The sequence below is a fragment of the Salmo trutta genome, chromosome 1 (assembly GCF_901001165.1).
Source record: "Salmo trutta chromosome 1, fSalTru1.1, whole genome shotgun sequence".
NCBI classification, from domain to species: Eukaryota; Metazoa; Chordata; class Actinopteri; order Salmoniformes; family Salmonidae; genus Salmo; species Salmo trutta.
In genome coordinates, this window is record NC_042957.1 from 40,867,647 (window position 1) to 40,894,144 (window position 26,498).

General features: G+C 39.1%; 1 protein-coding gene across 1 annotated transcript in view; it reads right to left on the reverse strand.

Moving 5' to 3' along the window:
• The window catches only part of LOC115195902 (ectonucleotide pyrophosphatase/phosphodiesterase family member 1), a 75,881-nt gene extending 66,867 nt beyond the window's left edge, over positions 1 to 9,014 (reverse strand). The window contains exon 1 of the mRNA XM_029756249.1: positions 8,581 to 9,014. Coding sequence (XP_029612109.1) covers positions 8,581 to 8,718 — 138 coding nt within the window. The 5' untranslated portion in view covers positions 8,719 to 9,014. The remainder of the gene's footprint in view (positions 1 to 8,580) is intronic.
• Positions 9,015 to 26,498: the final 17,484 nt, after the last annotated feature.

Below are 26,498 nucleotides of genomic sequence, written 5' to 3' on the forward strand. Positions count from 1 at the left end.
TATATATATATTTATATAATATATATTTATAAATATATATATTTATATATATTTATATATATATAAATATATATATATATAAATATATATATAAATAAATATATATATAAATATATATATTTATATAATATATATAAATAAATATATATATAAATATATATATTTATATAAATATATATAAATAAATATAAATATATAAATAAATATATATATATATATATATATAAATATATATATATATATATATATATATATATATATATAAATATATATATATATATATATATATATAATATATATAAATAAATATATATATATATATATATATATATATATTTATATATATTTATATATATATATATATATTATTATAGATATATAAATATATATAATATATATATATAAATATATATATATAAATATATATATATATATATATATATATATATATATATATATATATTTATATATATAAATATATTTATATATATATTTATATATATATTATATTTATATATATATATATTTATATATATTTATATATTATATTTTATATTTATTTATTTATATAATATTTATATATATAAATATATATATTTATATATATATATTTATATATATAAATAAATATATATATTTATAAATATATATTTATATAAATATATATATTTATAATATATATTTATATAAATATATATAATATTTTTATATAAATATATATATATTTATATATAAATATATATTTATATATATATATAAATATATATATTTTTATATAAAAATTTATATAAATATTTATATATATTTATATAAATATATATATTTTTATATAAAAATTTTATATATATTTATATAAATATATATTTATAAATATATATATTTATATATATAAATATATATATAATTATATATATTTATATAAATATAAATAAATTATTATATTTATATATTAGATAAAGATATATATTTATATAAATATATATAATAATATATAAATATATATATATTTATATATATAATATATATATTTATATAAATATATATATTATATATATATATATATAATAATATTTTTATATAAAAATTTATATAAATATATATAGAATATATATATATATATAATATATATAATATCAATAAATATAATATATTTAAATATATAGATATAATATATATATAATATTTATATAAATTTTATACTTAAATATATATATATATTGATATATATTTATATAATATATATATATATTGTATAGATATTATATAAATACTATATATATAGTTATATATATTTATATAAATATTATAGATATTTATATATATTTATATAAATAATAATATATATTTATATAAATATATATAAATATATTTATATAATATATACTATAGATTTATATAATTATATAAATATATGATTATGAATATTTATATAAATATATATATATTTAATATATTATATCTAAATATATATATATATAAATATTTATATAAATATATTTATATAAATATTTATATAAATATATATATTATATATATTTATATAATATATATATATAAATATTTATATAAATATATATATATTTATTTATATATATATTTATATAAATATAAATATATATTTATATAAATATATATTATATTTTTATATAAATATATATATTTATATAAATATATATAATATTTTTATATAAATATATATATATATATATATATATATATATATATATATAAATATATATAATATTTTTATATAAATATATATATATATATATATATATATATATATATATATATATATATTATATATAAATATATATAATATTTTATATATAAATATATATATATATATATATATATATATATATATATATATATATATATATAAATATTATAATATTTTTAATATAAATATATATATATATATATATATATATAAATATACATATATATATATATATATATATATATATATATATATATATATATATATATATATATATATACATACATACACACACACACACAAAATTTGTAGTTGGAAAAAAAGGATTTAAAATTATAAAACATCTCCAGGTTTATTGAGCAAAACTCAACTCTTAACTACTCAAAAATGTAAATATATACATTTGATTCCCATGTGCTTTGACTCTTAGTGCCTTGCTATATGCTCAGCATCCTATAAGGAATCCTGTTTTTGGTAGAATTCATGGCAACACGCTCTAATACTGCCATGTGTTGTACTATTTCACAACTCTAAACCAACATTCACAGAATGATTCCTGTGGAAAATGAACTCATGTTTGACGAGACATGTTGTCCAAGTGCACACGCACACCGATTGTTGAGACATTGTTGTGGACTGAGCCATTCCTGAATTGAAGGACACAGTAATTACAGGTCAATATACAGTACCAGTCAAAAGTTTGGACAGACCTTATCATTCAAGGGTTTTTCTTTATTTTTACTATTTTCTACATTGTAGAATAATAGTGAAAACATCACAACTATGAAATAAACACATGGAATCATGTAGTAACCAAAAATAAGTTTTAAACAAATCAAAATAGACTTTGTATTTGAGATTCTTCAAAGTAGCCAGTCTTTGCCTTGATGACAGCTTTGCACACTCTTGGCATTCTCTCAACCAGCTTCACCTGGAATGCTTTTCCAACAGTCTTGTGGGAACTCCATATGCTGAGCACTTGTTGGCTGCTTCTCCGTCACTCCGCGGTCCAACTCATCCCAAAACATCTCTATTGGGTTGAGGTCAGGTGATTGTGGAGGCCAGGTCATCTGATGCACTCCATCACTCTCCTTCTTGGTCAAATACCCCTTACACAGCCTGGAGGTGTTTTGTGTCATTGTCCTGTTGAAATCTAATGATAGTCTGTTGTGGAAAATTGCAAGATTATGTTATAATGCTTGTATTGTATTATAATGGTTGTAATATTCAACAGAATAGAGTATTCTGTTAACTATTGTGTGTGTGTTCTACTGAGGATGGGCCTCTATTAGATAGCACTGACAGAGGAGATTTACGATGTCTTTGGGTAATAAAGCCTAAAGAGCATTCCAGATAACATGGAGCTAATGGTTCTGTTCTATACCGTACCAGGGAGAGACAGTTCCAGTTGAGTAGGAGGAACAGACACTGGTCTATATAATGAAAACTGTTGACACAGCAGTTGCTGTCTGCTATGTTTTATAGATATCTTTCATACAAAACTTAACCTTGTGACCCATTTTATGCATCTGTGGTTCGTCATGTACGTTGAGAGGGGTGTATCTTGGCTATAAAAGATCTTTGTACTTTTGTGTAGTCACTTTTCAATTGTTCATTAGAGATAGTGCATCATTGAAAGTCAAAGTGCTTTTGCAAAAGCTCTTAATTATTAAAGATGTAGTTTAAGTATAACTCTGACTGGTGTGTGAAGTTTAACTCTCCTCATTGGGTAATGCAGAAATTAGCCACCACAAGTCCCACTAAGAACAAACCAGATGGGATGGCGTATCGCTGCGGAATGTTGTGTTAGCCATGCTGGTTAAGTGTGCCTTGAATTCTAAATAAATCACTGACAGCGTCACCAGCTAAGCACTCCTACACCATGCTTCACGGTGGGAACCACACATGCGGAGATCATCCGTTCACCTACTCTGCGTCTCACAAAGACACGGCGGTTGGAATCTAAAATCTCACATTTGGACTCATCAGACCTAAGGACAGATTTACACCAGTCTAATATCCAGTTGCTCATGTTTCTTGGCACAAGCAAGTCTTCTTATTATTGGTGTCTTTTAGTAGTGGTTTCTTTGCAGCAAATTGACCATGAAGGCCTGATTCACGCAGTCTCCTCTAAACAGTTTATATTGAGATTTGTCTGTTATTTGAACTCTGAAGCATTTATTTGGGCTGCAATCTGAGGTGCAGTTAACGCTAAATGAACTTATCCTCTGCAGCAGAGGTAACTCTGGGTCTTCCTTTCCTGTGGCGGTCATCATGAGAGCCAGTTTCATCATTGCGCGTGATGGTTTTTTGACTGCACTTGAAGAAACTTTCAAAGTTCTTGAAATGTTCTGGATTGACTGACCTTCATGTCTTAAAGTAATGATGGACTATCGTTTCACTTTGCTTATTTGAGCTTTTCTTGCAATAATATGGACTTGGTCTTTTACCAAATAGGGCTGTCTTCTGTATACCACCCCTACCTTGTCACAACACAACTGATTGGCTCAAACGCATTAAGAAAGAACGAAATTCCACAAATTAACAAGGCACACCTGTTAATTCAAATGCATTCCAGGTGACTACGTAAAGAAGATGGTTGAGAGAATACTTTGAAGAATCTCAAATATAAAATATTTTTTTATTTGTTCATAGTTTTTTGGTTAGTACATGATTCCATATATGATATTTCATAGTTTGTCTTAACTATTATTTTACAATGTAGAAAATAGTAAATATAAAGAAAAACCCTTGAATGAGTAGGTGTGTCCAAACTTTTGACTGGTACTGTATAACCCCAGAGTCAATGGCTGGCATAGGAAGGCTGGCATGCTGCGCTCGGGCTTTAGGTGGGATAACCACACAGGTCGTCGGAGTGCGCCTGCTTTGTTTATTTTAAAAAGTCTGAGCTGAGTGGACATGCAGTGTCACATGGTGTGTTCCTTGGCAGGAGTTGTCCACTGTATTTTCAATTTTATGAAGCACAGTGAACTAAGCCAGTTGTTGAAAATTAAAGGGCAATCTAAATTGATGATATTGCAGCTAACGACGGGGTAGGATTGCTGGCATGAAAGGCAAACACTACGGATTAACCAACTTGGTGGGTAAAGCGGCTCATATAGCAAGAACGCTACAATAGCCATTGATTATTGACGACTATAAACTGGGTAGTTTGGGTCCTGGATGCTAATTGGCTGACACAGCATTCCAGACGTGTATAACAGACAAAATTGCGTTCGTAATCAAGTGGGAAGTGGAAATTTACCACATAAGAATAGGAAAAGTCTGCTTGAACAACCTACCAACTGGTAATTACTAGTGGGAAACTAGTCTATCATCCTGAGTTCCCACTTCTCCGACATGCTGACCTCTGATGTCACGTACTAAGGAAATTACCTTGAACAGCCTTTTCTGCAATTAAATGCAACAAAACATTTATAAAATAAAATTTATATTTTTTTGAACACTATAATTTGTTTACAAGCATGATAGCTGTACTTTTAGTTTATGGTTTATGCAGCTTGTTGGCCATTAGCCAATCTGCATTTCTCAACGAGTTCAAAGCACGTGAATGCATCCAACTTGTATTTACGACTTCACAACTTGTAAATTCCCACCTCCCACTTGATTACGAACAGAGCATATACCACAGTATGATGCAAAACTACTTGTTTAATGTTATATTTATGTTGGTAATCAGTTTATATAAGTAACTTCATTGAGTTACACAATCAAGTTTGATACTTTAGGATGATTTGAGCATGAAGCGCGAAAATGCTAATATGAATACCATTGACTTGCATTGGATTGTGCCACAAATGCAAAAAAGCATTTAAATCAGTGGCCAGGTAAACATATTGCTGTCATACCTTCTCCATAGACTGCTTACAAAGTAGTGAACTATCCCTTTAAAAAAAGAGGCCCAGTAAAGTCAAAAATGTGATTTTTCTGTGTTGTATGTATATATATATATATATATATATATATATATATATATTTCCACATTACGAGGTTGGACTAATACTGTGAAATTATGAAAATTATTAAGTGTAATTTTTTATTTTTTTTAAAGACCACCTGAAATTTCAGCCTGTTTTGGTGGGATGGAGTTTTGGCCTGCCTGGTGTAAATTAGTTACAAGACCAATAAGAAAGAGTTCAAAACCTCTCTGCCAATAACAGCTAGTTTTCAGTTTCCCCTCCCCACTCAGACCACCCCCAGACGTGTCCTTTTTATCCACGCCAAATTTGGTGCAAAACAAATCCCACCGTACCTTCTCCACTATGCAATCTGGTTTCCGTGTTGGTCATGGGTGCACCTCAGCCACGCTCAAGGTCCTAAACGATATCATAACCGCCATCGATAAAAGACAGTTTCATGCACCTGGCCAAGGCGTTCGACTGTCAATCACTGCATTCTTATCAGCAGACTCAATAGCCTTGGTTTCTCAAATGACTGCCTCGCCTGGTTCACCAACTACTTCTCAGATAGAGTTCAGTGTGTCAAATCGGAGGGCCTGTTGTCCGGGCCTCTGGCAGTCTCTATGGGGGTGCCACAGGTTTAAATTCTCGGGCCGACTCCTATCTATCTATCTATGTATCTATGTATGTATGTATGTATGTATGTATGTATGTATGTATGTATGTATGTATGTATGTATGTATGTATGTATGTATGTATGTATGCATGTATGTATGCATGCATGTATGTATGTCAATGATGTTGCTCTTGCTGCTGGTGATTCTCTGATCCACTTCTACGCAGAAGACACCATTCTGTATACATCTGGCCCTTCTTTGGACACTGTGTTAACAAACCTCCAAACGAGCTTCAATGCCATACAACACTCCTTCTGTGGCCTCCAACTGCTAGTAAAACTAAATGCATGCTCTTCAACCGATTGCTGCCCGCACCGGTTCAGACTTAGAATATGTGGACAACTACAAATACCTAGGTGTCTGGTTAGACTGTAAACTCTCCTTCCAGACTCACATTAATAAGCATCTCCAATCCAAAATTAAATCTAGAATCAGCGTCCTATTTCGCAACAATGCCTCCTTCACACATGCTGCCAAACATACCCTCGTAAAACTGACTATACTACCGATCCTTGACTTTAATGATGTCATTTACAAAATAGCCTCCAACACTCTACACTGCAAACTGGATGTAGTATATCACAGTGTCATCCGTTTTGTCACCAAAGCCCCATATACTACCCACCACTGCGACCTGTATGCTCTCATTGGCTGGCCCTCGCTACATATTCGTCACCAAACCCACTGGCTCCAGGTCACCTATAAGTCTTTGCTAGGTAAAGCCCCACCTTATCTCAGCTCACTGGTCACCATAGCAACACCCACCCATAGCACACGCTCCAGCAGGTATATTTCACTGGTCATCCCCAAAGCCAACACCTCCGTTGGCCACCTTTCCTTCCAGTTCTCTGCTGCCAATGACTGGAACAAATTGCAAAAAAAGAAAATCACTGAAGCTGGAGACTTATATCTCCCTCTCTAACTTTAAGCATCAGCTGTCAGAGCAGCTTACCGATCACTGTACCTGTACACAGCCAATCTGTAAATAGCACACTCAACTACCTCATCCCAATATTGTTATTTATCTTTTTGCTTTTTTGCACTCCAGTATCTCCACTTGCACATCTATCACTCCAGTGTTAATGCTAAATTTTAATTATTTCGCCACTATGGGCTATTTATTGCCTTACCTCCCTAATCTTCTACATTTGCACACACTGTGCATAGATTTTTGTTATATTGTGTTATTGACTGTACGTTCGTTTATGTGTAACTCTGTGTTGTTGTTTTTGTCGCACTGCTTTGCTTGATCTTGGCCAGGTCGCAGTTGTAAATGTGAACTTGTTCTCAACTGGCCTACCTGGTTAAATAAAAGCTGAAATAAAAAAAGAAATAAAAACCACGCCCATGAGTAACCTAGCAACAGTCAAAGCCATGCTGATTGGTCAGAGTTTGGACGTTCCCTGTGACGAAGTGAGAGGGACTTAGCTCGTGCCTGCCATCCCACGAGCTGCACAGTTTCACGGCCTCATTTACAATTAGCTACACGAAAGGCAAGCAACAAGTAGATAACGAACATTACATGGTTTGTCAGTAACAGTGAATCAATGGAGCTAGCTTTGCCCATTCAGCTAGAGCTAGCATATTTTAGTTGCCAACTAGCAGAAATGTCATGTAGCTAAGTATCGCAATAGTCCTTTCGAAAACACTTAGATAACCACACTACGCTAACGCTAGACAACACACAATACTAAATAGCTTCAGCCCAATCGGCGTTGTAAAATAGCGAAAACACTTATAATTCAGTTTACTTACCTCCAAAAACAATGCAGCTATCCATCTGGTCAGTCAGGCTCGCTGCAATCACTCACGAAAAAGCTACATAGTTTAATGCAACTTCATATCCAAATTCGGGAAAATGCAAGGTATGGATGGCAGTTTTTTTTAGTGGAGATTCCGTCTCTATAGTATTCTTCCTTCTCTCACACACCTTTAATTCTCACAGGGAACAACCGAACTCTGACCAGTCAGCAGGGCTTTGCTAGCTTTCTCATGGGCATGGTTTTGCACCAAGTTTGGCTGGATAAAAAAGATGCCCCCAGACAGTCCAAGCAAAATTCTTGCTTGAGAAATTGCTCTTTGCTAACAAACTGTTTTTACCTTTTTAATTGAAAAACAAATCACAGTAAGTTACTTAATTGTTACCGAGAAATGATTTGGATATTAAGATAAAAAAGGCTGCATTGGACCTTGAAGTAATAATTCAATAGCCTATACAATTAGATTACAGTAACGAAAAGTTACAATAATGCCACTCACCACAACGACTACCATGCGGTTGTTCGACCTCTTCTTGTGGACCTGTCCACTGTGTCTCACCTGCTTGTCTCGACCAGGTGAACCTAGTAAATTGGCAGCATGCTCAGTCGAATGTTCATCCCCTCTGGATATTTCCATTCTGCAGCGTTGGTAACGGCACAGTTTTTTTCCCCCCAGGAGTTTGTCACAGAAATGATTTGCAGTTTTAAGAGAATAATCTGGTCCCCTTTTTTCCTTCAGATTTTGTAGGTCTCAATGAAGAACCGCCTTCTTTTTATCTTGACTCTCAAAGTTTGTATTGTAATTCTTTCACCATGTGCAGCCAGCTGAGCCAGGGTGAAATAGAGTAGTAGCCTATAATAGTCAAGTGTGAGCCAAGACCACGCGCGCTCAAGTCTGCCCTCTTCACGCTACCCTGACGCTAGAGGGAATATCTTAAATAGACGCCCCATACATATTTAGAGCTAAAGTTGCAACAAGTGTGTTGTGTCAGAACATGTATTATTACATTAATTTAGAATACAATAATAACTGCCCAGATAACACATTTTGGTTCTAAGAACATTCTTGGAACGTTCCCTGAACGTTGCACCAATGTTCCCTAAGGGTTTAATGCTATTTGAACGCTATCTTTTGGTTGTATGAAGGGAATGTTCTCTGAAGATTATAAAGTTGGGAACGTTCTGGGAATGTTCTCTGAAGGTTGCCATTGTTCCCTAAAGGTTCAAACGGATGGTTTTGTTAATGTTCTTTGAACGTGCTCTTTTGGTTGTATGACGGTAGCAGGGAACGTTCTGGAAACGTTCTCTGAAGGTTACAAAATTGGGATTACACAATTAAATATGAACAGTTAACATAATTATAATTTCAGTCATCAATTTGTTTTATAAATGGGTTCGGAGAAATCTACAATCTGATTGGCACACACACACACACTGGCAGAATTAAATGTGAACAGTTAGTTCTGATATTTATTCTTGTAATACCAATTACCCCACTGAAGACATTTTTTTATATACTCAGTCATAACTGACTTGATATGGGCAAATAAAACTCATGGAATAAAAAGGAAAGTTTTACGTTTTCCAAGACTTAAAAATAACTGATATTAGCACAAGATGGAGGGAATATTGGAACATCACTAACGATATTTCAGTTAACAAAATGTACACTTAATCCAGTATACACTATTGTATATATTTTATCATACAAGAGAAAAATCACAAATTCTACAGAACAACGGTAGAGTCATGTCTTAAATGTAAAACGAACAATGACTCAATAATCCATGAGTTCTGCGAATGCTTTAATCCAAAAGTTATGGGCGGAGTTGTATGTCAGAAGTATCTCAATGTAAATGTACTTTTAATCCATTTGTCTGCATTATTTCAAGACATGGTATGAGTGAGCAGTGAGATACCTGACGGGTTGGACAATACTTTTCTCATCAATCATCTTGAAGAAATGCACACTTCACTGGAAATCAACCAATCCTCCATCGCTAACACAATGGACAGGTTAAATACTTTATTATCTAAATGTTGAAAGTGCATGGGTGACAGAGAAAAACGAAATGGTGCAGTTTGAGGCCAGTGGCAGAGAGTGATGCAGGTGCTGGAGATGGATGGGAGTGTGAGCAGGTGGGTCTGGCCAGGTGTGATGTCGCTGATGTTTGTGTGCGTTTGTATGCTGTCATTTGTATGTGCATGTTTTGTATTGTTTGAAAAAAATCAATACAATCTTACCAAAAAATACAATATTAACATTTAACAGATTTGTAATTTTAGCAAAAAATGGAGGAATGTGCAATCTGATTGGCACACACATATACATAACTCACAGGATTACACAATTGTCTTGTCTGAACACGGTCTATGGTACAGGGGCGTCAAGGGCTCACTCCTCCAAAGCCTCCTCTGCAACCTATAAAACAAATTAAATACTATTATCAGGGTTCTTAAGGATATTGTGTCCTTCCTAAAAGTTGTGCATTATGCATTGGTAGTTCATTGGTATTTAACTTATGTTTAAAAACGTTTCAGTGCTTTGACCAGAAAAATCAGAAATCAAATGCATTTTCTGGGTTTTAAATCCAAACCAGAATGGAAAAATAAAACATGACTCAATTCAATGCTTTAATGAGGGGTGCCATTGGAAAACACTTAGGGAGGTAGAGAAGGGTTTCTTAAACTATGGCTCAGGACCCAAAGTGGTCCCTGGGTGGGCATGTGAGAGGTGTGGCGCAAGTTAATACATTTATAATCACATAAATACAATTTCTTCTTAATTTGGGTTGTTGGAGTACAGTTAATTCCTAATTTGGTTCATGAGCAGAACCACTGAGGTAGAGAATCGGGACATAACACAAATCACGTCACATACAAACAAAGGTGATGAGAGAGAGAATGCTGTATTGTATTGAATGTACCATTCACCTTGACCCAGACGCAACCCCTGTGGTCTACCCCCCGAGAAAGATTCCCCTTGCTCTCCGTGCCCGTCTGAAGAAAGAGTTGGAGAGCATGGAACAATCTGACATAGTCACCAAGGTTACAGAACCGACCGACTGGGTAAACGCGTTAGTGGTGGTGGAGAAACCACGCACAGGCAAGCTCCGAGTATGCCTCGACCCAAGAGACTTGAACAAGGCTATCAAACGGCCCCATTACCCTTTACCGACGCTAGATGGCATCACACACAAGCTAGCGGGAGCACACTACTTCAGTGTCATGGACGCTAGATCAGGCTACTGGGCTATCAAGCTCACAGAAGAGTCATCTAAGCTCACAACATTCAACACACCGTTTGGACGCTACAGGTTCCGTCGCCTGCCTTTTGGGATTATCTCAGCCCAAGACGAGTTTCAGCGAAAGATCTACGAAGTGTACGAAGGCCTCGACGGAGTTGTGGCAATTGTGGATGACATCCTTGTCTATGGTCGAACCAAAGAGGAGCACGACCGAAACCTCCGCGCGATGCTGCAAAGATCCCGCGAGAGAGGAGTCCGGCTCAACCCAGAGAAGAGCACAGTCGGCGCTACAGAGGTCAGCTACTTCGGACATCTTCTCACAGCGAATGGAATCAAGCCAGATCCACAGAAGATCTCAGCCATAAAAGAAATGGAGCCACCAAAAAACCGTGCAGAGCTGGAAACAGTGCTTGGCATGGTCAACTACTTATCCAAATTCGCACCCAGCCTCTCCAATGCTATTGCACCCCTGCGTCAACTGCTAAAGCAGTCCAGTGAGTTTCTTTGGGACAAGCAACACGACATTGCTTTCCAGAATGTGAAAGACTTGATCACGAGAGAACCAGGACCAATCCTTGCCTACTACGACCCCAACAAAGAGCTCAGACTCCAAGTGGACGCGTCGAAGTATGGACTAGGTGCAGTGCTACTGCAAGAAGGAAAGCCCATCGGCTACGCTTCCAAATCTCTCACAGACTGTGAAATCAAATTGAAAAGGAGCTCTATGCCATTCTATTCGGATGTAAACGTTTCAATCAGTACGTATATGGACGACAAGTCATTGTGGAATCCGACCACAAGCCCCTTGAGTCAATCATGAGGAAACCACTAGCTGCTGCCCCGCCAAGGCTACAGAGAATGATCCTTCAACTACAAAAATACGACTTCACAATCACTCACCGTCCAGGCAAAGACATCCCTGTCGCAGACACACTCTCCAGGAAGTTTCTTACCTACAAGGACAGCAGCCTCAGTGAAGGCATGGACATGCAAGTACACACTGTGTACAGCAACTTACCAGTTAGTGACACAAAACTGAAGGAGATCCAAGCAGAAACAGGAAAGGACTCTCAACTCACACAGCTGAGGGAAGTCATACAGGATGGATGGCCTGAGGAGAGGAGAAAATGCCCTCAGAGCGTCTCAGAATTCTGGAACCATCGTGATGAACTATCACAGATCAACGGAATCATTTTCAAAGGAGAGAAAATCATTATTCCTACCAGTCTCAGAGAAGAGATTTTGACAAAGATCCATGCTGGACACATGGGCATGGAAAAGTGCAAACAGAGAGCACGGGACATTATGTTTTGGCCTGGAATGTGCAAACAAATAGAGGACATTGTTGGTAGATGCACCATCTGTCTTGAAAGACGCCCCTCAAACACCAAAGAGCCAATGTTACCTCACTGTATCCCAGACCGACCCTGGCAGGTGGTGGCAACCGATCTGTTCACCTGGAACAACGAGGACTACATCGTAACAGTGGACTACTACAGCAGATACTTCGAACTCGACAAGCTTCACAGCACCACATCTGCAGCTGTGATACACAAGCTAAAAGCAGCCTTTGCCAGGCATGGCATTGTAGAGACTTTAATATCTGACAATGGGCCCTGTTACAAATCAAATGAGTTTGAATCCTTCACAAAAGCATGGGAGTTCACACATGTCACCACAAGCCCACATTACCCTCAAAGTAATGGCCTTGCTGAAAAATCTGTGCAGATTGCTAAATCACTCATGGACAAAGCAAAAGCAGACAAGAGAGACCCCTACCTCAGTCTCCTTGAATACCGCAACACTCCAGTTGACAACTTCAAATCACCAGCCCAGCTGTTGATGAGCCGCAGACTTCGCTCAACCCTTCCCAGCACCAACCAGCAGCTGCAACCTGAGGTCGTCAGCTACAATGAAATGCATGGAAAACGTGCACAGAGACAACAACAACAAAAGCGATACTACGAAAGGTCAGCTAGACCACTGCCACCACTGATCGACGGAGAGTCAGTTAGAATCCAGGAGCATGGCCTCTGGAAACCAGCAGTCGTCATCCAGCCAGCTGACACTGAACGTACATATTACGTCTGCACAGCAGAAGGAGCAGTGTACCGCCGCAATCGTCGTCACTTACTGAACACAAAAGAACAACACACTGATGAGATGAACTGTTCCCCTGAAAGAGAACGTGATGGACTAAACACACACACAGCACAACATACACCATACTTACCTGCAACACCACAAGAGCTGTTGACTGACACAGAAGCATGCTCAACATCATATCGCACAAGGTCAGGAAGAGAGGTCAAGCCCAGAGCTGTCCTCGACCTGTGAAATGTCAAAGGGTGTAGGCGGATCGCTGCCCTAAAAGAGTTCCAGACTGTAAACTTGTTATTGAAAGTTCACTTGAAATGCTTTGGTATTGTATTTGTTTGAAATGTTAAGATGTCATTTCTACAGTGAAAGCTGAGTTGCTGAGAATCCCTTGTTCTAAAAGTAACAGTATGTTGGATCATTGTTTCAGAGTCTATGTTGATTCAGTTGGTGTGTTATGCAATATAAATGGTTACTTACCTTGAGTTCAAACTACAGAGCATGTATTCAAAAGAAAAGCTTAGAATATGTAAACATTTGTATTTTGTTTTAAAAGAAGGGGGATGTAATATTCATATGTGAATACATACTGAATTATAATTGGATGCATTTTACCGCCGTATCCTACTGTGCAGTGATTGGTTAAGACCACCCAGACGTTTAGGGCATAGTCAGTTGATCGTGGTTGGAGATAGGCGAACATGTAGTTGTGGCTAGTTAATAAAGAGTTATGTTAAGAAACATCCTGTAGTTCTGTGTTTTATTATATTTACAAAGCGTACAAAACAAGACACTGTTGTTCTGGGATTGATTTGCACTTTTCACACCAAAGTACATTCATTTTACATTTTAGTCATTTAGCAGACGCTCTTATCCAGAGCGACTTACAGTAGTGAATGCATACATTTCATACAATTTCATACATATCATACTTTTTTTTTCTTTTTTTTTCTGTGCTGGCCCCCCGTGGGAATCGAACCCACAACCCTGGTGTTGTAAACACCATGCTCTACCAACTGAGCTACAGGGAAGGCCATTCATCTCTATGAGACAGAATGCGTCTCCTTCCTGAGCGGTATGACGGCTGCATGGTCCAATGGTGTTTATACTTGCGTACAATTGTTTATACAGATGAACGTGGTACCTTCAGGCATTTTGAAATTGCTCCTAAGGACGAATCAGACTTGTGGAGGACTACAATTTTTCTTCTTAAGTCTTGGCTGATTTCTTTTGATTTTTCCATGATGTCAAGCAAAGAGGCATTGAGTTTGAAGGTAGGCCTTGAAACACAGGTACACCTCCAATTGACTCAAATGATATCAATTAGCCTATCAGAAGCTTCTAAAGCCATGACATAATTTTCTGGAATTTTCCAAGCTGTTTAAAGGCACAGTCATCTTAGTGTATGTACATTTCTGACCCACTGGAATTGTGATACAGTGAATTATAAGTCAAATAATCTGTTTGTAAACAATTGTTGGATAAATGACTTGTGTCATGCACGAAATAGATGTCCTACCCGACTTGCCAAAACTCTAGTTTGTTAACAAGAAATTTGTGGAGTGGTTGAAAAATGAGTTTTAATGGCTCCAACCTAAGTGTATGTAAACTTCCAACTATATATATACACTGCTCAAAAAAATAAAGGGAACACTTAAACAACACAATGTAACTCCAAGTCAATCACACTTCTGTGAAATCAAACTGTCCACTTAGGAAGCAACACTGATTGACAATACATTTCAGTTGTGCAAATGGAATAGACAACAGGTGGAAATTATAGGCAATTAGCAAGACACCCCCAATAAAGGAGTGGTTCTGCAGGTGGTGACCACAGACCACGTCTCAGTTCCTATGCTTCCTGGCTGATGTTTTGGTCACTTTTGAATGCTGGCGGTGCTTTCACTCTAGTGGTAGCATGAGACGGAGTCTACAACCCACACAAGTGGCTCAGGTAGTGCAGCTCATCCAGGATGGCACATCAATGCGAGCTGTGGCAAGAAGGTTTGCTGTGTCTGTCAGCGTAGTGTCCAGAGCATGGAGGCGCTACCAGGAGACAGGCCAGTACATCAGGAGACCTGGAGGAGGCCGTAGGAGGGCAACAACCCAGCAGCAGGACCGCTACACCTTTGTGGAAGGAGGAGCAGGAGGAGCACTGCGAGAGCCCTGCAAAATGACCTCCAGCAGGCCAGAAATGTGCATGTGTCTGCTCAAACGGTCAGAAACAGACTCCATGAGGGTGGTATGAGGGCCCGACGTCCACAGGTGGGGGTTGTGCTTACAGCCCAACACCGTGCAGGACGTTTGGCATTTGCCAGAGATCACCAAGATTGGCAAATTCGCCACTGGCGCCCTGTGCTCTTCACAGATGAAAGCAGGTTCACACTGAGCACATGTGACAGACGTGACAGAGTCTGGAGACGCCGTGGAGAACATTCTGCTGCCTGCAACATCCTCCAGCATGACCGGTTTGGCGGTGGGTCAGTCATGGTGTGGGGTGGCATTTCTTTGGGGGGCCGCACAGCCCTCCATGTGCTCGCCAGAGGTAGCCTGACTGCCATTAGGTACCGAGATAAGATCCTCAGACGCCTTGTGAGACCATATGCTGGTGCGGTTGGCCCTGGGTTCCTCCTAATGCAAGACAATGCTAGACCTCATGTGGCTGGAGTGTGTCAGCAGTTCCTGCAAGAGGAAGGCATTGATGCTATGGACTGGCCCGCCTGTTCCCCAGACCTGAATCCAATTGAGCACATCTGGGACATCATGTCTCGCTCCATCCACCAACGCCACGTTGCACCACAGACTGTCCAGGAGTTGGCGGATGCTTTAGTCCAGGTCTGGGAGGAGATCCCTCAGGAGACCATCCGCCACCTCATCAGGAGCATGCCCAGGCGTTGTAGGGAGGTCATACAGGCCCGTGGAGGCCACACACACTACTGAGCCTCATTTTGACTTGTTTTAAGGACATTACATCAAAGTTGGATCAGCCTGTAGTGTGGTTTTCCACTTTAATTTTGAGTGTGACTCCAAATCCAGACCTCTATGGTTTGATAAATTGGATTTCCATTGATTATTTTTGTGCGATTTTGTTGTCAGCACATTCAACTATGTAAAGAAAAAAGTATTTAATAAGATTATTTCATTCATTCAGATCTAGGCTGTGTTATTTTAGTGTTCCCTTTATTTTTTTGAGCAGTGTATATATTTCCTGATTTTGTTTAATATCTCCTAGATTTAATCCAGACAATACAAAACATCGTTTCTGATGATTTATTTTTGGACTGTTCTTTTGCCTTTTTGAATGTGTTATTAAATGTGTTACAATGGGCTTTAGTATTAGGCCAAAATCGATACTTTTTTATATACCTAAAGGGGTCCTAATATTCCAAATACCTAAATGATCCATATTATGACCATCTTTAAAAAAAAATCCATATGTTAGCTTAGTACCCCCCTTCCCCCAACATCTCAGACTAAAGAAATAAGGAGGAAAGGCAAATCTCATTTGATGCATGGAGGAGACATGAAGGAGATGGAGAGGTGCTTCATAAACTGTCTATCAGTAACCCGTGTATCAAGTGGCTAATTAGAACCCTAGGAATGATGTTGCAATTGTGTTCAATTTGTAACAATGCCAGCCCGGTACAGCTTAGCTCAGTTTTGTTCTGTAGTGTGAAAACAAACCTGCTTCTTCGCTTGATTTTGGTGGGGCACCATCTTCAATTCCCTGGTTTCCTAGAAATCCTGGTTGGAATCCTGGTTGGATTTCCTGCTTATTCCCTCTGTCAACCGGCATTCAAGAATACCATGGAATTCATTGAAATTTCCCAAATGTTGTAACCCTAGACAGACATATACACTGAGTATAGAAAACATTATGAACACCTGCTCTCAATATTAGGAAGGTGTTCTTAATGTTTTGTACACTCAGTGTATGTTAGTATTGAACCTACTGGTTATTAACCTGCAAATCACCAGGTCCTGGAAGGACTGCTTCTCCCTCCTCCCTCTCAAGCTGTAGTGTTTGATGACATTGGTAGCACTTTTGCAGAGGACCTTGCACACCATGGTGTTAAGGTCCCTTCCCACCAGGGAATGGAATAATGGATCTAAAATGACAGACAAAAATGGAGTGGAAGTTATCCCATCATCCTGAATTCTGTGATTTACAACTGATTGTTTTTCTTGTGGTGACCTCCTCCAGACACTTGCTGAGGTCTTCCAACTCTTCCTTGGTCCTACAAGGTCTATGCAGGACTTCTCCTGGTAGGTCCTGCGCTCCAGCGGCTAGCAGCTGTCGCTGAATTGTCAGGAGTTCCACCTGGTTCTCGATAATTGTTTCCAGCTTCATCAGCACGGTTGTTTGGAATCCTGCAATAGTTTCAAGTCTAGTACAAAGGGTATAGTTAATAGTCAAATTAATTGTGTAATGTCCGTCGTATATAGTGGACCAAGGCGCAGCGGGTTGAGTGCTCATATTAACTTTTATTAGAACACTTAATAAAACCCGACAGTCATGCAGGCTAACCCTAGCAGTGCAAAAACAACTTCCCACAAATGACAGGTGAAAACAGGGCTACCTAAGTATGACTCGCAATCAGCAACAACGATGTACAGCTGTTCCTGATTGAGAGCCATACCAGGCCAACACAAAGAAATACACAACATAGACAGAGCATAGAAATACAAAACATAGAACATAACCAAAAACCCCAGAATACTCTAAACAAACACCCCTCTACATAAACACAAATCCCAACAAACCCCGAACCACATAAAACAAACACCCCCTGCCACGTCCTGACCAAACTACAATAACAAATAACCCCTTTACTGGTCAGGACGTGACAAATTGAAATGTTTTTCTATGCTCATTGAATAATAATCTCCCCATAACATTCTCACACCCTTGTCAAAATACACTAAAAGTTGGCTGTAATCTGTGATTATCCAAGTGAAATAGTATCATGATACTTTTATGCAGTAGTTCTTAACCTAAAAAACATGCAGTAAGTTTGCCCACAAGAAGGTCCGCGGGCCACGTTCAAGTGAGCACAGAACAAGAACGGTGAGTCAAAAAATATGTATTGTATTCTGCTGTAATAGACAATAGCTAAGAAAGTAATATTAAGTGTATGTTGTGTAGTAAGCTGTTAGTAGCCCATGTGTCTATCTCTAAGAATTTCCTCTCCCCCTCAGAATTTAGAATTTCCTCTCCCCCTCAGAATTTAGCCTACTATTCTGACTTGTTGGTGCACATGTAGCGTATAGCCTGTTGTAGAGAAATGTCATTGACTATTATAAGATCTTTTTTTCTACAAAAGGTTCAGTAATAGACCCATGTAATTCCAGTTGATTTGTGTTGTTTTGTTTGTGCATCGGTATATTGTCTATATCAGTGGATACTCATGATTGTATTTTCCTTCCTTTTTAGTCCACATAGGCATAATAAAATGTTGTGTAGTGGCTTTCCTGGCAAGCATCTACATTTTTTTGTAGCTTTTTTTTGCTTCCAACCATCTCTGATAAAACCATTTCCAGCAGACTGTCTCAATGTACTGTAACGTATACGCTGGGAGTCAGAAAGCAAGTGCAGGTGGTGAGTTTAATAATAAACAGAACACAGCACAATATAAGAAACACGAGCCACGTATAGACATGAAACACATAGACAATACTTCCTGGGGGATTGAACTAAGGGAGCGATAGATATAGGGGAGGTAGGTAATTAGTGAAGTGATGGAGTCCAGGTGTTCCTATTGATGAAGTGCAGGTGCGCGTAATGATGAATGCCATGACCGATGGTTAGTAAACCTGTGACATCAAACTCTGGAGGGGAGGAGAGGGAGTAGACGTGACGTACTGTTTTATTGATAAGTTTGATTTATTTTAAGCAATTGGCATGTGTCTAAGTATTATGTGATTGAGATTTGCATGTCAATTAAAAAATTGTAGATGAGTGAGTGAAATGTGCAACTGATGGGATGTGAACCGTGGTCTCCCACTTATCAAAAAATTGTATGTGGAATTGCATTTTTATGAAATACTATGTGGATGGATGATCCAAATCATTGCACAATTATAGACATAAGTTGAGGGTGTTTTCCACCATATTCAATAGTTTTGTTACAAATCCACTTTTTTGGTTACTACATGATTCCATATGTGTTATTTCATAGTTTTGATGTCTTCACTATTATTCTACTATGTAGAAAATAGTAAAAATAAAGAAAAACGCTTGAATGAGTAGGTGTGTCCAAACTTTTGACTGGTACTGGCTGTCACGCTTCATTTGAAAGTTGATGCCACATGGTGTATTGTTTTGATGTGAATGCTACAATGTTGAAGTTTTTGTAAACCATTTATCTCTGCTGTCTTGTGGGACAGTTGGGTGGAGAAATGTCTGAGACAAAATGCATCACATGTTAACATTAACAGACATTAACAGACATCTAATGTATGTCAGACTTAATTTGAAAGTTCAGGCTCTAAGTATGACACAAAAAAATAAGGTAAACTGTTTCCACGTGAATGCTTCAAGGTTTTTAAATACTATCAAGTTACTGTAGGTCATTTAGCTCTGCTCTGTGACACTTTCAGGTGAGCTTGTTGGAGAAACTTCTGTGAGACAAAATGAATCACATGTTAACAATAGCAATACCATAAAACAATACCATAAAAAAGTATTTGATCTCCTGCTGATTTTGTACGTTTGGCCACTGACAAAAAAAAGATCAGTCTATAATTTTAATGGTAGGTTTATTTGAACAGTGAGAGACAGAATAACAACAAAAAAATCCAGAAAAACACATGTCAAAAATGTTATAAATTGATTTGCATTTTAATGAGTAGTTTAATAAACTACAGATTAAATAAGTTATGATGAACTTCACAGGGTGGTGAATGTGCAAGGTGATGAGCTTGATTCTCCTTTCCATGTCACGGCTGTCTGTAAGAGGGAACCAAGGTGCAGCAGAGGATGTGCTCATCATTAGAATTTTAATTCAAATAAACAAGAGAACACTACAAAATGACCAAAACGACAGCAAACAGTCCTGTTAGGAAAATACTCAAACAGAAACAATTACCCACAAAACCCAAAGGAAAAACATGCTCCTTATGTGTGACTCCCAATCAGCAGCAACGAGCTTCAGCTGTGCCTGATTGGGAGCCACACACACGGCCCAAAACAAAGAAATACCAAAACATAGAAAAAGGAACATAGAACGCCCACCCAATGTAACACCCTGGCCTAACCAAAATAAAGAACAAAAAACCCCTCTCTATGGCCAGGGCGTTACAGTACCCCCCCCCAAAGGTGCGGACTCCGGCCGCAAAACCTGACTCTGAAGGGGAGGGTCCGGGTGGGCCTTCTTACGGCGGCGGCTCAGGTGCGGGACGTGGCCTCTGCTCCACCCTTGACGTCGCCCTCTTAGGTGGCGCACCTGGCCGCGCCGAAGGTCTGGTGGGCGACGCTGACTGCGCCCGGCTGGCGGGCGGCGATGGTTGCGCCCGGCTGGCGGGCGACCCTTGTTGCGCCCGGCTGGCGGCCGGCGATGGTTGCGCCCGGCTGGCGGGCGACCCTGGCTGCGCCCGGCTGGCGGGCGGCGATGGTTGCGCCCGGCTGGCGGGCGACCCTTGTTGCGCCCGGCTGGCGGCCGGCGATGGTTGCGCCCGGCTGGCGGGCGACCCTGGCTGCGCCCGGCTGGCGGGCGACCCTGGCTGCGCCCGGCTGGCGGGCGACCCTGGCTGCTCCGACGGCACTGACCCAGGATTCACCAGGCTGGGGAGACATGACAGAGGCCTGGCCCTAGGCGTAGGCACAGGACTCACCGGGCTGGCGGGCGTCCCTGGCCACTCTGGCAGTTCAGGACAGTTGAGACCCACTGGAGGCCTAGTCCTGGGAGGTGGCACAGGACGGACCAGGATGGGGAGACCCACTGGAGGCCTAGTCCTGGGAGGTGGCACAGGATGGACCAGGATGGGGAGACCCACTGGAGGCCTGGTCCTGGGAGGTGGCACAGGATGGACCAGGATGGGGAGACCCACTGGAGGCCTGGTCCGAGGAGGAGGCACAGGATAAACCGGGCTGTGGGGGAGCACTGGAGTTCTGGTACGGACACTCTTTACCCACACTCCAGGCTGAAAGCCCACTTTGGCCCGGCACAGGCGGAGAGCAGGCATTGGGGGAACTGGACCCTCCCAGCGCTCTGGAGACACAGTGCGCAACGCCGGCGCAGGATAACCTGGACCGAGGAGGCGCACTGGAGACCAGACGCGCTGAGCTGGCACCATCCGCCCTGGCTCGATGCCTGCACTCGCATGGCACTTGCGGGGGGCTGGTATGTAGCGCACCGGGCTTTGAACGCGCACTGGGGACACCTTGCGCTCCATAGCATAACACGGTGTCCTACCAGTACCACGCTGCTTCCGGTAAGCACGGGGAGTTGGCTTAGGTCTACCACCTGACTCTGCCAATCTCCCCGTGTGCCCCCCCCCAAAAAAATTGTGGGGCTGCCTCCCGTGTCCGTTGAGCTCCCTTGCCTCGTACCAGCGCCTCTCAGCTCTCGCCGCCTCGATCTCCCACTGCGGGCGGCGATAATCCCCAGCTTGAGCCCATGGTCCTTTCCCATCCAGGATTTCCTCCCAAGTCCATGACTCCAGATAGCTTTTCTCCTGGTGCCTCTCCTTGTGCTGCTCCTTCCTCTGCTGCTTGGTCCGTTGTTGGTGGGTAATTCTGTCACGGCTGTCTGTAAGAGGGAACCAAGGTGCAGCAGAGGATGTGCTCATCATTAGAATTTTAATTCAAATAAACAAGAGAACACTACAAAATGACCAAAACGACAGCAAACAGTCCTGTTAGGAAAATACTCAAACAGAAACAATTACCCACAAAACCCAAAGGAAAAACATGCTCCTTATGTGTGACTCCCAATCAGCAGCAACGAGCTTCAGCTGTGCCTGATTGGGAGCCACACACACGGCCCAAAACAAAGAAATACCAAAACATAGAAAAAGGAACATAGAACGCCCACCCAATGTAACACCCTGGCCTAACCAAAATAAAGAACAAAAAACCCCTCTCTATGGCCAGGGCGTTACATTCCACTAAATATCGAGGGTCTTATTCTGGTGACATGATGATCGATGCTTGACTGCCATTTGACAAATATTCTTGCTCTTATCCATAATAATCTCATCATATAGACCAGCCTACCTGCACTGTACCTGCCAGCTGTTGGCTAGAGTGCTATTCAAAGCAAGTAGAGTTCAAAATGTGATGGAAACACATTGAACTTTAGATTTTTATTTGGTACATGAAAACTTATTTTTTTGTGTGTGTGTGATCATCACAAACTGATTTTTATGTGCAACAAGTCTGTTGAAACAGACTACCGGTGGGAAAATGCGCATATTTTCTTTATGCAGATTTTAGAACATTCGCATGAAAATCAGTTGCCAATTTATGGAAACCTAGCTACTGACACAAAAACATTCCACCTTGTCTAGCGTATTTTGGTTTTGCCAACATTTGGAGAGTTTACCAACAAATGTTTTGTTTCCATGAGGCCGTTCATTACATTTTTGTACTTTACTCGCATAAAAAGGTTGGCTGGAAACCTGGTTACTGAAACTGTTTTTCCATCCTGAAAATAACCACTTACACCGCCTAAGAATTTTCTATACAGACAAAACCATGTAATTAGCTCTATTGATTGGAATTTCCTCCGTATTAAAGGGATAGATCGAGATTGTGTCTGATGAACAGGAACAGCTAGCACGCTAACTGTTCCTGTAGACTTCTAGTCATTGCGCTCACGCTAGTTAGCATTGGCTCATGAAACTACCTCTGACTTCTTCATACTGGGCGCAGAGACATACAAATGGGATCCACAATGGTATTCTTTTGTAGCTAGAGATATCATAAAAATAAATATTTTTCACAGTAAAATTAAATAAAAACGTTTTATTTTTATTTTATAAAATCAGGATGGTAAGTTGGTGGTTGAAGTCACCCCTCTAGTGATGTGGGGGCTGTGCTTTGGTAAAGTGGGTGGGGTTATATCCTGCCTGTTTGGCCCTGTCCGGGGGTATCATCGGATGGGGCCACAGTGTCTCCTGACCCCTCCTGTATCAGCCTCCAGTATTTATGCTGCAGTAGTTTATGTGTCGGGGGGCTAGGGTCGGGTCTGTTATATCTGGAGTATTTCTCCTGTCTTATCCGGTGTCCTGTGTGAATTTAAGTATGCTCTCTCTATTTCTCTCTTTCTCTCTTTCTTTCTTTCTCTCTCTCGGAGGACCTGAGCCCTAGGACCATGCCTCAGGACTACCTGGCATGATGACTCCTTGCTGTCCCCAGTCCACCTGGCCGTGCTGCTGCTCCAGTTTCAACTGTTCTCCCTGCGGCTATGGAACCCTGACCTGTTCACCGGACGTGCTACCTGTCCTAGACCTGCTGTTTTCAACTCTCTAGAGACAGCAGGAGCGGTAGAGATTCTCTCAATGATCGGCTATGAAAAGCCAACTGACATTTAATCTTGAGGTGCTGACTTGTTGCACCCTTGGCAACTACTGTGATTATTATTATTTGACCATGCTGGTCATTTATGAACATTTGAACATCTTGGCCATGTTCTGTTATAATCTCCACCCGACACAGCCAGAAGAGGACTGGCCACCCCTCATAGCCTGGTTCCTCTCTAGGTTTCTTCCTAGGTTTTGGCCTTTCTAGGGAGTTTTTCCTAGCCACCGTGCTTCTACACCTGCATTCCTTGCTGTTTGGGGTTTTAGGCTGGGTTTCTGTACAGCACTTTGAGATATCAGCTGATGTAAGAAGGGCTATATAAATACATTTGATTTGATTTGCGGACAGTGGGTTCTGAACAAAATGTATACATTTTTTAAATGGAGACTGGGAAGGCAAAGGGGCATGTGCAGGTGCGGACTGGGACCAGAAATCAGCCGGGGCAGTTGTAACACACCAGACCATTTTTTTTTCTTGAGGTGCCCACACCATCCCATCATTAAGCTTGCAACCAGAAGGCCTGCAAGAAAGTTAGCAAAAATAGATAAGATCTTGCTACCATGGAAAGGAAAATACCTGTCTATTTGTGGAAAAATCACCCTGATTAACTCTTTAATCATATCACAGTTTACCTATTTGCTTATGGTTTTGCCTACACCTAGTGACCTGCTTTTTAAATTATATGAACAAAAAATATTGAATTTTATTTGGACCGGCAAGCCAGATAAAATTAAAAGGGCCTATTTATATAACGAGTATGAATTCGGAGGGAAGAAATTATTAAATATTAAAGCATTAGACCTCTCACTAAAGGCATCAGTCATACCAAAGTTATACTTAAATCCAAACTGGTTTTCTAGTAAATTGGTACAAATGTCTCATCCTATGTTCAAGAAGGGCCTTTTTCCCTTTATTCAGATTACACCTGCCCACTTTCGGTTGTTTGAAAAGGAAATAATCTCCAAAATATCTTTATTTTTTAAACAAGCCTTAGATAGTTGGTTGCAATTTCTGTTTAATCCACCTGAAAAGACAGAACAAATAATACAACAAATATTGTGGTTAAATTCAAATATAGTAATTGACAACAAAAAAATGTATTTTTCGAAGACATTTTTAAAAAAGGTATAATTTTAGTGAGTGATATTATAAATAGGACTGATGGAGTGATGTCACACATGCAGCTAACACAGACATATGGATATGTCTGCTCTACCCAAAATTACAACCAATTAATTGCAGCATTACCACAAAAATGGAAGAGGCAAGTAGAAGGGGAAAAAATAAGGAACTTGTATGTCGGCCCTGTATTAAAGAACATAAATGGTTAAAGAAAAGTGTGATAAATAAAAACATATACCAATTTCATTTAAGGACCAAAAAACTGATAGCTGTGCCATATAAATTGCTAAATAGTTGGGAAGAGATTTTCGATGTGCCCATTCCATGGCACATGGTTTATGAATTGATACGCAAAACAACGCCGGATTCAAAACTTAGAATTTTTCAATTTAAATTACTATACAAAATTCTTGCAACTAATAGAATGTTATATATATGGGGGATACAATCTTCCCAGCTCTGCAGTTTCTGCTGTGAGGAGGCAGAGTCATTAGATCATTTATTTTGGTATTGTCCATATGTAGCTCGTTTTTGGTCACAGGTCCAGGAATGGCTGAAGAATTGCAACATTTGCCTAGAACTAACGCTGAAGATAGCAATACTGGGTGATTTGAAAAGCCATAGTCAATCAATCAATAATATAACAATTATTTTAGCCAAAAAAAGTATTTTTAATTTACAATCTGTAGAAGCTATGAGAATAGAAAGGTTCAATTGTTTTGTGAAGCATCACAGCACAGTTGAAAAATATAAGGCAAATAGAAATCTGAAATGGATGATGTTGATGGATAGATGGGAGGGGTTGAATGGAGCTGAAGGGTGGGACTAATAACAAGATAAACAATGTAAAACATACGGGGTCTGTAAAATGTATATAGGTTCAGAACTTTTGTGATATAGCACAGTTACAAATAGAAATTAAACTGGATGGACATCAGAAATAGAGGAAGGACTAAAAACAAACAAAAAAGAACTATTGTAAAATAGACTGTGTCTGTAAAATGTGTATAAGATGAATAAATTGAAGGTAAAAGCCAAAGTGTTTATTAGTTTACTCCCATTGGGCGATCGGTGGTAGGGTTTGCGGGGAATAATAATAAAGATATATTCTTTAAAAAAGTATGTATGTCTAAATAGGTATGTGTATGTATATATGTGTATATGTATGCATGTGTGTATGGATATATATATTTACCAAAAAAATAAATGGGGGATTGGAAATGATGCAGACAATTACATTGAGGGAAGCAATATTCTTTCCGCAATATTAAGCTGATCCACACCTAAAAAAATAAAAAATGAAAATAAAAAAAATAAAAAAGAAGGCCTGCATGTAAGATAGGGGAATACACTCCTATGGCTACTACAGTTGAAGTCGGAAATTTACATACACTTAGGTTGGAGTCATTAAGAAACTATAGTTTT